At 47.3% G+C, this 15,122-nt stretch overlaps 1 protein-coding gene across 10 annotated transcripts in view; it reads right to left on the bottom strand.

Moving 5' to 3' along the window:
* mapta (microtubule-associated protein tau a) overlaps positions 1-13,618 on the bottom strand; it is a 33,311-nt gene extending 19,693 nt beyond the window's left edge. For 7 of the 10 annotated variants that reach the window (XM_080021147.1, XM_080021150.1, XM_080021146.1 and 4 more), the window contains exons 1-3: positions 13,587-13,618; positions 4,102-4,281; positions 295-315 (exon numbers count right to left, since the gene is read on the bottom strand). In XM_080021147.1, coding sequence (XP_079877273.1) covers positions 295-315; positions 4,102-4,261 — 181 coding nt within the window. In that variant the 5' untranslated portion in view covers positions 4,262-4,281; positions 13,587-13,618. Of the gene's footprint in view, positions 1-294; positions 316-4,101; positions 4,282-4,440; positions 4,490-13,586 lie in introns of those variants that run through there. The other 3 variants (XM_080021149.1, XM_080021154.1, XM_080021148.1) reach the window with 2 other exon arrangements.
* Positions 13,619-15,122: the final 1,504 nt, after the last annotated feature.

Raw genomic sequence — 15,122 nt, 5'->3', positions numbered from 1 at the left:
TCTGACCTGAGCCAATGGAACCCAATTTATCTGGGAAGTGGGCGGGGCCGACTTGGAATGGCCGATTTCCGAGTTTGACTGGAACGCAGCATCGTAAAACACATCTGACTACTTGTCAAGCACCTTCTTGGTTACAATCTCCTACGCACCAGAAACTTGGATAAAACTTTTTCTCATGTCCCTTTCAGGGCTCCGTAGGTTTTGGTTGAACCAAAACAATTGAGACCACGTGTTCATTCCCATATCCTTAATTATGACTAAATGGTAGAAATAAGGTGAAATGTGTTGAATTACCTGTAGCTGCTGCTCCCTCCGCTGCGTGGACGCAGAGGAAACAAAGGAACAATTAGGACTTAAACAAACACTCAAAGATACAACGAAGAGAATTTAGTCAAATCCAAATTTTAAAAAAAAGAAAGTAGATTAAAGGCCAAATCATAAAACTCAAAATAAACCAAGAAAGCCAAAAGCTCAGCCGCCGCAGTGCCCGTTTCATGACTTTGACAAGACGACCTGATTTAAATAACGTTTCAGTCAATCCATCCTTCGATCCTTCCATGGATCAGACAGCGGCGGGTCCCGAGGTCTCCGCCGTGTTTTGGTTTTAAATCCTAAACTTCTCCTGCACACGTTCCCTCGTCTGGTACATTATCCTGGATCTGTTCCACAGACCTCAGGAAACAAGTTCTTTCCTGTGAATAGTCCTCTTTTTTCTGCTGAATTTATTTTAATATTCCTCTTTTATTAAATTGTTTCCCAATTAATATTCCTTATTTTTTCTGACAAATATTCCGATTTTTTTCTATTCTTTGACTTTTAATATTCATATTTTTCATTTTTTTTCTATTAATATTCATATTTTCTTTAATTATTCCTATTTTATTTCTCAAAATGTTCCTGTTTGCAGCACCGTCTTTCTCTTCAGATCTTTATCCATTTCACCGTAGACGACACACACCAGACCAAGGCTTCGTCCCACGACAGTACGCTCCGGACGATACTCTTCCTAGTTTTCCGGTAAAACGTGGAGACGTTATCAAACCATAACGTCAGTTCATCGGATCCAGATCGGACCGGGTCGGGTCGGACCAGCATGCCCCCGTCTCTCCCCGAGCTGGACCTCCTCTTCCCCGGACTCGGCGGCGGGACCTTCCCATGCGGTTCGGTCCGGTCCCGTTCGGTCTGCTCCCGGACCGGATCCAGGTCCAGGAAACAATGGACCCAGCAGAAGGAAAGAGTCACAGAGAGACGACTGTGATGAGTCAGATATCGAGTCGCAGAACCGATGGAAATGTGCGACAGTTAGATGAGGTCTTTTAGGGGACACTGCTCCGCGGATCGGGGATACCGCTGCGTTGCGTGGAGGTTAAGAAGCGGCAGAGTCCCAAAGGCTGGTTTTCCTCTCCAGGTGTCTCCCGCTTCCCTCAGGTCTACATCCAGGAGCTGCACGCGTTAGACTGTGCCACTGATGCTAAGCTAACGCTCGTCCCGAGCCACTGTGGCTGTAAAGCTAACGGCGCTAACTAAACTGGAGCTCGGCTTCCTGTCCTCTGGGCGCACAGTGAGCCGAGGCTTTCCTTTTGAAACGACGGAGGTTTGGCATGCTTCCCGAATCCCACTCCCAGACCCAATGTCGATTATGAGCGGGCAACAAATAACATGCAACCGAAAAGCCCCCGAAGCAGCGGCATTAGCATAAAGGCGGCGAGATGAGAGGGAGGCTCCTCCCACAGCGGAACAAAGGGACCAATGGAGCGTGGGGCGGCTGGAGGCACGTGATGAGGACCGTACCCAGGGGGGAAAAAAGAACCAAACGAATGCTCGACTGCCGAGATCTGCTGCAAAAGCCAAAACGGGAAGAACAGAAGTCGGGGTCAAACGAAAAGGGCGCGGTCGGCCAGCAGAGGAGGAGGTCGTACCATCGTGGACCCGGGTCTCCTCAGAGACTCCGGGAAGCTCCTCGGCTCCACAGGGGGGGCTCTCAGACCCTGGAGCTCCGTCGGCCTCCGCCTCTGAGGTGGGGGTTGGAGAGCTAGTCGTTAGGGTTAGTCGTCAGCAGAAACACGCGCGTGTGAACATTTCCCTCGGACGCCGCGGAACCACTTTGGGCGAACACGTGGACCCGGCCGTGCCCGTTGTTTAATCCAACGGTCCTGGTTCGCTGGGAAGCCTTGGACCGGCCGAGCTTCACCAGGAGATGACGATGAAGACGGACAACGCCTCAAGGATCCTCCCACGGATCCCCGAGGTTGTCCCTTTGAGACGCCGCCGTTGAGGCTTCAACCCTTTCGCACCAAGTGGTTCCTGGACAGATTTGTACGGACCGTGGGCGTAGCCGCCAAACCACAAACCACAACAAAAAACTAAGTTCCCTCTGGTTCTGGTAAGTTCTTATATACTACTCTACTACTACTACTCTATTCTATTTTCTAAGACACACGACGAGCGCCGACACCCCTCAACCCTTCGTCGCTCTTCAACATTTCATGCAGTGCAGCGTGGTCCAAGGGTCCTTCACTAAAAGCCCCCCCTTTTTTTTATTTTTTTTTTTTACGGCGGACGGGCTCAGACGGGCTTCCGCAGATCCGCCTTAATGAGGTCAGGGGTCAACTTAGAGAGTCTCAGGAACGAGGGACGGATCAAGCCGACCCAGAAAGGAAGGGAGGAAGGTTTCAGGGCAGCGTTGGTCCTTCAACGGCGATTCGGTCGGATGGACGGACCATGGAGGAAACGATTGGAACCAAATTTCAAATCCCCTCCGACAAAAGGTCGGATTCAATGCGCCTTCCTCATTGGTTCCTGGATATTTACGTGATGCACTTCAACACAACTTTAAGTCAAATCCACGAAAGCCCGTCAACTCCGCTACAGCTACTACATTTCCGAGGTCTCTACTGCGTCTTCTAACACTGCCTCCGCCAGTGGCGACGTACCTGAGTGTGAGCACCGCTTCCTGTGTGAGCAGGGCTGCATGGGAAGCGGGAAAGGAGAGAAGGAGTGCACTAGGGAAGGCTGGAGGCCGGGGAAGGCCAGGCTACGCACTAGTCGGCCGGGCGGAGAACCGGCAGGAGGAGGAGGAGGAGAAGGAGCGAAACAGATCGGCATCATCGTCGAGTTGAGGGGGGCAGCCGACCTGAAGCCACGCGTTACTACGTTGGTGTCTGCTTTGAGTATTTTGACTCGTACGAGTACAAATATGAGCACAGCGTCGTCCCTGACGCCCCCTCCAGAAGTACCAACGGCTGCGCTGATTTCTTTCTCCAGCGCGGTGTCCCCGTGACGGCCCTTTAAAGGGTTCTTGTCAGAGCTGTGAGGTTTCTGCTGAAAGTCTGTTTGTCGTTTGTTTCTGCAGTGAATCGGTGTCTGGCGGCGGTGGTGGGGGTGTGGGGGTGTGGGGGGGGTGGGGGTAGAACCGGGCGGCGCTGACCCAGATGCCTGGATTACAGCTGCAGCCCGGGCACCAGGGCCATCCATCCATCCATTCATCCATCCATCCCTCCATCCATCCATCCATCCATCCATTATGTAAGTGGAGATTAAAACACAGCTCAGTCTGAAGCTCCATGAGAAGGAAACGTCGACATTTTATACGCTCGTCTTTAAAAGAAAAAGTTGGGATTTTGCACCGATGACCACGCCGCCTTCCGCTGTCAAACAAAACACAAAGCAGGAATGTGATGCGAGGCTCGGATGACCACAGCTAACAAGATTGGCTTGTGACTCAAATCAAGACGTTTCACGTTTAGAAATGACGATTTCAATGCATCTACACGTTTGAGATGTGTGTATTTTATTTTTTTAATGTTTTTACTTGATTAACCCTCCTGCATTTGACCCGTCCTCGTATCTGACCCATGTAGGAGGGGTCGACTGGGGACCAACGCGGACCAGCTCCAGGTCGTGACCGATGCCTTGCTCAGGGGCATCGGCAGGCGTGTCTAACCCTGACATGCATGTCTGTAGGGTTGCGACACCCATGTGAACATGTGGAGAACACGTGGACATGTGAGGCGGCAGTGCTGACCCCGAAGTCCACCGGACGCAACCACAACCAGAACCGGGACTCGGACCCGGACGGAGGGGTGTCTTTTGGGGACTGACCTTTCATGGGCCCCTCTCCCAGGCCCCGGTGACCCATCTGGACCCCGTTCTCCTGGTGGTGCAGGTCGTTGATGGTCATGCCAGCCAACGAGGAGCCCACGGCGTCTCCGGAGCTGTAGCTGTTGGAGGCGTTGTTCATGTAGTCCTGGCGCTGGTCCATTCTGATTGGCAGAGCGGGGGCTGGGGAGAGAGAGAGAGCGAGAGGGAGGATGGAGGGAAGAAGGAGGTTAAACCAACTGGAGAACGTCAGGAATGTCATGCCCAGACACCAAGGGAGGTTGGATGGGGTTCAAACAGTGTTGGGGAACGAGGGAGCGGAGCAGTGAGATGGAGAAATACCCGAATTTCAAGAAGCACAAAGGGCAAAAAAAAAACACCCAACGCCCCGACACCTGAACCTTGGTCTGGACCACAAAAACATAAGCTCCTCCCCCGTCCGAGGCGGAGCGAGCACGCAGCCCCGTGTAAACACTCCGGGTCTGAGGAAACCAGGTTATTTTTACACCTGGAGGTGGACGCCACGTTTCGTGTTACAGGACCAGAATAGAACCTTCAACCCACGTGGCCACCAGCGCCGACGCACCCTACCCCTGCACCACCCGAGCCCGCTGTCCCTCCTTCCGCCGTGTCACGAGTTTCACTTTCGGACACGGCCCCGGCTCCTGAATTCCCGGTGACGCAGTCTGACTTTTGAGAAAATCACAATTTTCGGGCGATCCTGTTGACGACCACATCGGCTCTCAGATGGGTTTTAGCATCGGAGTTGTTCGCGTTTAAGTCTAAAGGTATTCACTGTATTCCAGTACAATCCCAGTGAATTGGCTGTGATCCAATCCGACTCATTTAGATTTGATCCGATTCCGCTTCATCGGATCCTTCCATGTTCCATGTTCTATTCCACCCAGGTTGATTCAATCCAAACTGATTGGGTTTGATTCAATAAAAATCGCATGAAATAACATTTCATTTGGTCCGTTCCGTTGGGACACAGTTCAATCTAAGGCGGTTTAGTCTGATTCGATGTGATCCATAACGATTAAATCGTTCATAATGACCTTGACGTCCCAGGAGGGAGGTGTTGTTAGAGTTTAGCGTTTAAAACAACAACAAAACAAACACTGAGTCCCAGAAAGAAAGAGAGAGTTATTATTATTAATAATAATATTGATAATAATATTGATATTAATATTAATATTATTATTAATAATAATAACAATATTAATAATAATAATGATTATGATGAAGAACATGAGGCTCAATAAATACATTCTACAAACTGATCAATAAACTGCTCTTCAAACACATAAAGTCAATGTTTGACCGACTGACTCGAATTACAAGTATAAACACTGTAGTACTGTAATACTGTAAACACACCAGTAAATACTGTAGTACTGTAATACGGTAAACACACCAGTAAACACTGTCGTACTGTAATACTGTAAACACACCAGTAAACACTGTAGTACTGTAATACTGTAAACACACCGGTAAACACTAATACTGTAAACACTTGTAAACACTGTAATACTGAACACACCAGTAAACACAGTAGTACTGTAATACTGCAAACACACTCGTAAACACTAATACTGAACACACTAGTAAACACTGTAGTACTGTAATACTGAATACACCAGTAAACACGGTAGTACTATGATACTGTAAACATGCTAGTAAACACTGTAGAACTGTGATACTGTAAACACACTAGTAAACAGAATACTGAACACACTAGTAAACACTGTAGTGCTGTAATACTGAATACACCAGTAAACACTGTAGTACTCTGATACTGTAAAGACACCAGTAAACACTGTAATACTGTAAACACACAGGTAAACACTGTAGCACTGTAATAATGTAAACACACCAGTACACACTGTGATACTGTAAACACACCAGTAAACAGTGTAATACTGTAAACAGTGTAAACACACAGTACCTCCTCTTGTACCGTTTCATCCAGCAGCACGTGAGTTGGATTACACGTCAGATGAAGTCCAGGCTTTGGGTTATGTCAGCAGTTTATACAGTTATTATGGTCATATTTACACACACACACACACACACACACACACACACACACACACACACACACACACACACACACACACACACACACACACACACACACACACACACACACACACACACACACACACAACCAGAGCAGCTTATGTCATAATCAGCCTCAACATCCAAACTGCTCTTTCAGGTTTCGGCAGATTCTAATCTTGAACTTGACTTTGGCATCAACCTGCTCTTATTTATGTTATTACTCATATTCTGTGTATGATTTATTCTTTTTTATTTTGCCTCATGTCACAATGACATCATCAGGATCACGTTGTATAGTCAGTTTCCAAATCAGAGGAATATTTAAAGCATTTCCATCAATTTGGAGCAAATGAAGCATCTGCCTGAATATGAACGTTCCAACGAAGCCTTTTTCCTTCTTCCTTCTTCCTTCTTCCTTCTGTCTTCTTCCTTCTTCCTCCTTCCTTCTTCCTTTTGCCTTCTTCCTTCTGTCTTCTTCCTTCTGGCTCTTCCTTCTTCCTTCTGGCTCTTCCTTCTTCCTTCTTCCTTCTGCCTTCTGTCTTCTTCCTTCTGGCTCTTCCTTCTTCCTCCTTCCTTCTTCCTTCTTCCTCCTTCCTTCTTCCTCCTTCCTTCTTCCTTCTGTCTTCTTCCTTCTGTCTTCTTCCTTCTTCCCTCTTCCTTCTTCCTTCTTCCACCACGATCACATGACACTGCAGCACAAAGTCAACTCAAAGACTGTTAAATTGTTTATATGACAGTTAATCGTCAAATCAAGTCTCACAATTGTGACTAGTAGCAGTAGCAGTATTGTAGTAGTGGTAGTATTGTAGTAGCAGTAGTAGTATTGTTGTAGTATTGTAGTATTGGTGGTAGTTGTAGTAGTAGTAGTATTGTAGTAGCAGTAATGTAGTTGTAGTATTGTAGTAGTGGTGGTAGTATTAGTAGTGTTGTTGTAGTATTGGTAGTAGTAGTGGTGGTGGTAGTAGTAGCAGTAGTATTAGTAGTATTGTAGTAGTAGTAGTAGTAGTATTGTTGTATTGTTATTGTATTGTTGGTAGTAGTGGTGGTAGTATCAGTAGTAGTAGTAGTAGTAGTAGTAGTAGTAGTATTGTAGTATTGTAGTAGTATTGTAGTGGTGGTGGTAGTAGTAGCAGTAGTTTAAGTTGTAGTAGTGTAGTAGTAGCGGTAGTAGTACTATGTCCTTCTGCATTGCTTGGTGGCAGTTATTGTCTTGTAAATGCCTCAGCAGAGCAGAGACCTGCTTGAGGGGACAACCACAGATATTGATTCATGCAGCTGAATAATATCACATTTGCATATTTTCCAGTGTAAAAACACAAACTCTAACACACGCAGTATGTTTGCTAAAACGTGACATATTTGGATGTTGGGAATGATGAAATGTGCTCAAATTGGCAGCTTGCAGCAACATGACATGACTGCACATCTGCAACAATTGCGGAATGTTGATTTAACACTTTCCTTCAGAATGGAAACGGAGCAGGAAGTGGACAACATGTCACTTCCCCCAGGTAAGCACCAGGTTAACTTCTTGGAGCTGCACTCTGCCAGGCCCTGCACACAGCCTGGTGGAGCCTCTGCTTCCATTGTGTTCAGAACAGCCCCCGAAAAACCCAGATGAATGGGGCTGAAGCGGTTGTCACTTCAGCTGTTGCCGTGGTTACCTCCTCCACCAAAAGCCCGTGTTTGGCCTTCCCAGGACGCCGCCACCGCCGCTGCATATCTGGCAACCTTGGAGCGCTGACCTTGGACATTCCACACACCGTGGCTCGTCTCCCCGAGAGATGGGGCGGACATCTCTCTTTTTTTTTTAAATATACACAAATGCCCGAAACATCCACGACGTGAGAGCATTTCAGGCTGTTTTGTTTGAGCTTTTGGGTAAGAACCCTCTGTAGTAACACCGTAGACATGTCATAACTTTAATAACACAGTAATAACCTAGCGACAACTTTAATGACATAGTAAAAACATAGTCGTAACTTTATCATAGAAATAACATAGTAATAACTGTGATAATAGTCATAATTTTAATAACACAGTAATAACTTCAATAACATAGTAATACCTTTCATAACATAGTAATAGCTTCAATAACATCAATAACATTGTGATAACATTAATAACATAGTAATTACTTTAATAACATAGTAACAGTAATAACGTCTTAACCTACTCATTCACTGTCATCCATGCCCATATTGTTGAATGCATATAGACATGTATTCATTGTGGACAGTACATCATATGTCTTGATATTTATTCCCAGAGCCAGTACAAACAACCATATTGACACTTCGCCCCAGCGAGTGGCTTTTAACTGAACTTATGAACTGAACTTAATGTACATTCTATATTTGGGGTCTAATGGATATATTTCTTTGTTTGACTATTTTTTAAGCTTATTCTCTGCTATGTTTTTGGGATATTTTTAGATTGGGTTTTTTTTTTTCATTCTTTGCCTATTTTTTAATTTATTTGCAATATTTTTTTCGACCGTCATGCTTACTGTCTGTACAGCAACGCACCAATGTGGCGTGTATAATGTACGTAAATGTACCTGACCAAATACGCAGACTCTGGTTCCGATCCGGTTCTGAACGGTTCTCTCTGCACCCTCCGCTCTCCACCGGGGGCTCCCACTCCCGCCGCGTCCCGTGGGACGGAGTGCGCACTTGGGCCGAGCGCCAAAGACGACAAACCTCCAGAGAGAGAGGGAGGGAGTCCCACTCCGGAGGAACTGCAGCCACAGGAAGCGGATTCCTGACGCCAATCACCAGCGGGTAAACATCACACTACCACACTACCGCTGTCATCTTACCCCCTAAAGGTCCAGCCGCAATACCCCATCCCCACTAACCTCTGCTATGACAGGGTTCCTGAGATCCCACTAGAGAGAGAGGGAGATGCCAAATATTGTTATTATTATGATTGTTAGGCTATTATTATGAAGGGATCCAGCCCTGAAGGGGTGGGAGCCCTATTGTTTTGTTATGTAAAACTGACGTCAGTTTTCTATGGATCTCATGGATCCACCGCACTCACACACAAGGTGAATAAAATGCATGTTTGGGGCAGTTCCAACACGCCGTCCTCCAAGTTTGATCCAGATCGGTCCGTTATTGCAGATGGAGTTCTGGGTCAACGGTCACCGCCCCCCCACCAAGATGGCGGCACGTGCAGGTGCAACTGACGTCGGAACGCTGGTGATGTCGTGGCTCCGACGAACCCACAGACAATCGGAATGAGATGTGTATTCGGGGCGGATCCAGATCGGTTCGGTATCGTGGGTGGAGCTTGTGATCAACCATCACCACCTCACCAAGATGGCGCCACGCAGAGCATTCAATGCCTAAGTTGACGGAGTACAGAGATCACGTGGCTGATACAGTCGATGGGACTTTAACCAAAGGAATGTAAGATAAATACTCTAAACCATATGAAGTTACAAAGTGACAGCTCTTATTTTATTATTATCGCGATAAGCATTTCAGCCACAATCATGCAGCCCGACTCCGAAATGATAACGGCTGTTGGCTGCGACGTAGGAACCCCACCCACAGCCACAAACACCGCCCAATCATAAAATTACACTGTAACCAGGCAGAAGGAATGAACTTCTGCAGTCACAAAACACACGGGAACAGAGAGGCAAGGCACACCCCGACATTGAACTTTGACCGAGGGCCGACTACACTGCACCTGAATTATTATGAATATTATTGTTAACAATATTATTATTACTCATATTATCTGAAATTCAATGTTAAACGTTAAAATCCTCCATTAACTGAATGCGCACAAAAGGTGGAGTGTTTCTGCTGCTTGATGGAGAGAGAGAGATGGGGGGGGGAGAGGGAGAGAGGGAAGGATGGAGTTGGAGAGAGATGGATGCTGCTCTCATGCTCGGCTGCCTCTGTATCCATGACCTACTTTCCTCCGTCTCCCTCTCTCCTCCTCTCGCTCTACCTTTCATAACGCCGGACAAACCGACGGGGTTGGGTGGGTGGTTGGGTGGGTGGGTGGGTGTGGGTGCGGGCGGGCGGGCGGGGTGGGTGTGGGGTTCCATTTTCCATTTTCTTTGCTCGTCCCTTCAGCACTTCAAAATAAAAGCCCCTGCCTCCGGCCCGGCGCGAGCGTTGCATGGCTCAGCATCACACGCAGCCGGTGCCTGGTAACCATGGAGACGGAGGCCCAGCATCCCGTGGACATCACATAGCCACACCCCTGAAGCCCCGCCCACCCCACCCCCAAATTATGGAGATATGGAATATGTTGGATATGAGTGGATGTTCAATTAGAGATGGACGTTAATCTGCTTCAGTTTGTTTAAATATAATTATAATCTACAATTATTTGGTTTTCTCTACTTAACTGAGACATTAACGTGTACGTTCCAAGTTGAGTAAAACCTTTAAAAATATAAAAATAAATGTAGTATTAAAGAAATATATAAAAATAATACATTCATAAATTAATTGAAAACATAAAAATGACAAAGTGATGGAGTAATTAATGAATAGTAAATACATATATACAGTATATTTCTTGGATTTTCAATTGAATGAATACAGTTCATTTAATTCCTATTTATTAATGCTGCTTTAAATTCATAATCTGAACTCTGCATTTATTTCATCTGTCAAAGCCTGTAAACTGTGTTTATAAAGGCGCTATATAAATAAAGCTATTATTATAATTGTATTATCATTATATACATAAATATATAAATAAATACAAATATTTGTTTCATAATATTGAGATATTGTATCACCATCGATGATATCCTAGTGGAGATTCATTTAAATTGGAGAATACAACTGAAATCTCCACATATGGATTATCAATGACTAGATAGAGACTGGACATTGTCTGGGATTGTGTTATGATATTGGTTATTATTGGTTATATATGTTTTCTTTGTCACATGGTCTGAGCTCGACCGGAAGCAGAATGAGACCTGATCCACGTTAACAAAATGCTTCCGTTGGTTTTGGATGCATAGTTGTCTCTGGATAACTGGGATTCTCTGCTGACGCTCCCTGCACCCTGACCCTGGAGCTCCAGGAATACCCGGATATGAGGTACTATGACTTCCTATTCTCCCTGCGTCGTCACGGTGACCGCTGCATCCCATGAACTCAAGTGCAGCTGCTGCACGTCGTCTGTCTGCTGCCAATGAACTGAGGAACCCGGTCGAAAGCTGCTCCTAAATAAGATATATCCATCTGAACTTATATCTATATTTATATTTCATACCCACTGCAGCCGTACTGACACCTGTGCATGGAATCACATTTTGTATATTCTCTACATTTTTAATTTGGCAATTTTTTGGGGGGATATTTGCCTATTTATTGTTAGGATGTTAAGCTTTTTCCAGGCTTTTATTTTTTATTTTTTAATCTGATTGTGATGGTGAAGAGACGATCCGGGGTCCAGAAAGTAAAAAAAAACAAAACTGTTTCCATGTTTTGGCTCCAGCTGTCGACGGCTTCCGTTCATCGGATCAACTTAAGAAAGAAAATGTAATTTATTGAGTTTTTTGGGGGTTTTCTCAACTTGAAAAGTGAATCTTAATTTCTCAATTTCAACACCCCAAAGAAATATAGATGTTTGACAAATATCAGGAAATGTTCAAAAGCTGATCCCATGACTGAATTCCAGTTTACAACTTTCAGCATCAACAGAAAATTTTACCTTTGACTGATCAACCAATCAATCAATCAACCAACAAATCAATCAATCTGTAGATATGGACTTTACTTAAATGGACTAGAAACCTGTCTAGAATCACCCCAAAACACCCCAAATTTTAGGATTTTCTTCATTTAATACAAGTTTACTTCCTGTTTTCACAATGTAAAACTGAATTAACTAGAATATAGAAAAGTTTTGCTGCTACTGCTGAGTCTACTGTTTTTAACAGGCTTTTAATTCTTATTTCATTATTATGCAGGATATTTATTCGATTAAATTATTATCATTATTATTATTTAATGTAATCTTTACAATAATTATTTCCCTTATCTCCCATTTCAGTCAGAATGTAAATTGATTGATACAGAGGTTTAATGTTTATGGTAAATGTTTTTTTTGTTCATATAATCAATCAATCAATCAATCAATCAATCAATAAATCAATCAATCAATCTATTAGCTGTGTCTACTATACCCCTCCCCCATCCAGTGGCTCCAGGTCTTAGTCCAGACCAGGTTTTATTTTGGGGTCCAGCCATTTCCAAATCACAACACCTCTCCCACCCAATAATAATAATAATAATAATAATAATAATTAAAGTATAATAAAAGCTCCATTCCTCCATCCTCACCCCACCCTCCATATGTGCGATGCGTTCCGTGGGTCAACGAGACACACAACAACACGCGGGACCGCATCCACGCAGCTCCATCACCGGGGGAAATGGGCTTGGCATCTGCGCACAGGCACCGCATCCCCACCACCACCATCCATCCTCCACCCCCCTCCACCCATCCATTCTCTCCATCTTTAACATCTTCATTAAAGGATTTAGAGAAAAAACGGGAATTCGGGGGATGTTTTTTAATTGTGATTTTCTCTCTAACGCTCCTCTGACATGTGGGCTGGGGCGCCTCCACCCTGCGGGCCTCTGGGTGGAGGAGGGAGGGGGAAAAAAAGGAGGAAAGATCCGGGATAAAAGGTGGAAAAACGGAGAAAACGCTGCTCGGAAATAAAACGGCGCACGGAAAGAGAGAAAGGAAACAAACCAATCAATAAAGAAGGCAGGAAAGGAAGAAAGGGAAGGAAGAAAGGAAAGGAAAGAAAGGAAGGAAGAAAGGAAAGGAAAACGACAGAAAAGAGGGAACGATCTGGGAGTACACAGCTAATAATAAGAAGCGCACCCAGCCCCCGCCCTATAATGACTGGGATCAGATCAGATGTGATCCCATTAGACATATCCACCGGGGTTAATCCCCTTCCAGCCCGGTGCATGTGCGGAGAAGCTTCCAGACCCGGTTTCCACCGTCGGCCCCAAACGGGACGCGCTCCGGTGTTTATTGGCGCAAAAACACGCGCACAGGCCAAAACAAAAAAAACACGCACCCGGACCCGCAGCGTCAATCTCCACGTTTCGCGCTGATGTGAACGCGGCTCCCGAGCAGCCTCGCACTGCGCGGCCGCCGCCGCCGCCGTCACGGCCCGTGCATGTTCACGGTGTTTGCCGACGTGCAGCGGCGCCGTGCACGGGCCCAGCCTCTCCCCGCTCGCGCTCAACAACATCAGAACCGGGCAAGAAAAAAACCCCAAAAAAACCTCCGAGCGCGTTTCACGACGCCGCGTCTGCCGCGCGCGGTTTGTCACGCGCGGCAGACGCGCACCGCGCGTGTTCGCCGTGAGATGAGCGCGTGAGGCAGGTGAAAGGTGCTTCGTCGCTTCTCACCTGGTGCTGACGGAGCTGTTGTCTCTTCGGCGGCGGATCCACACACAAGCGCTGCGCGGCTCCTGCGGTTCACCTGGCGGCCGCAGCGCCGTGCGGGGGCGCTGCGGAGCAGGAGGAGAGGCTCTGTGCTGGAATGCGGGAACGCAGCCTGGAGCCTGGAGCCTGGAGCCTGGCACCTGGAACCTGGATCTTGGAGCCTGGAGCCTGGAACCTGGAGCATGGAACCTGGAATGTAGAACCTGAAAGCTGCTGCGGAGCAGGAGGAGAGGCTCTGTGCTGGAATGCGGGAACGCAGCCTGGAGCCTGGAGCCTGGAGCCTGGCGCCTGGAACCTGGATCTTGGAGCCTGGAGCCTGGAACCTGGAGCATGGAACCTGGAATGTGGAACCTGGAAGCTGCTGTGGAACAGGAGGAGAGGCTCTGTGCTGGAATGCTGGAATGCAACCTCCGGCCTCGAGCCTGGAACCTGGAACCTGGAACCTGAAATCTGGAACCTGGAAGCTGCCGTGGAGCAGGAGGAGAGGCTCTGTGCTGGAATGCGGGAACGCAGCCTGGAGCCTGGAGCCTGGAGCCTGGCACCTGGAACCTGGATCTTGGAGCCTGGAGCCTGGAACCTGGAGCATGGAACCTGGAATGTGGAACCTGGAAGCTGCTGTGGAACAGGAGGAGAGGCTCTGTGCTGGAATGCTGGAATGCAACCTCCGGCCTCGAGCCTGGAACCTGGAGCCTGGAACCTGAAATCTGGAACCTGGAAGCTGCCGTGGAGCAGGAGGAGAGGCTCTGTGCTGGAATGCGGGAACGCAGCCTGGAGCCTGGAGCCTGGCACCTGGAACCTGGATCTTGGAGCCTGGAGCCTGGAACCTGGAGCATGGAACCTGGAATGTAGAACCTGAAAGCTGCTGTGGAGCAGGAGGAGAGGCTCTGTGCTGGAATGCGGGAACGCAGCCTGGAGCCTGGAACCTGGAACCTTGAATCTGGAAGCTGCTGTAGATGTCGAGAAGAGGCTCTGTGCTGGAATGCAACCTGCAGCCTGGAACCTGGAATCTGGAACCTGGAGCCTGGAATCTAGAGCCTAGAACCTGGAGTGGAACAGGAGGAGAGGCTCTTTGCTGTAATGCGGGAATGCAGCCTGGAGCCTGGAATCTAGAACCTGGAGCATGGAGCCGGGAGCCTGGAATCTGGAACCTGGAAGCTGCCGTGGAGCAGGATGAGAGGCTCTGTGCTGGAATTACCGAAATGCAACCTGCAACCTGGAACCTGGAACCTGGCGCTTGGAATCTGGAGACTGGAACCTGGAACCTGGAGCCTGCAGCCCGTAACCTGGAATCTGGAAGCTGGAAGCTGCTGTGGAGAAGGAGGAGAAGCTCTGTGCTGGAATGTTGGAATGCAACCTACAGCCTGCAGCCTGGAGCCTAGAGCCTGGACTCTGGAGCTTGGAACCTTGAACCCGGAAGCTGCTGTGGAGCAGGATGCGGGGCTCTGTGTTGGATTGATGGAATGCAACCTGCAGCCTGGAATCTGGAAACAGGAGCCTGCC

This window comes from Zeus faber, assembly GCF_960531495.2.
Source record: "Zeus faber genome assembly, chromosome: 20".
NCBI lineage: Eukaryota > Metazoa > Chordata > Actinopteri > Zeiformes > Zeidae > Zeus > Zeus faber.
This window is presented reverse-complemented; position numbering and strand designations above follow the sequence as displayed.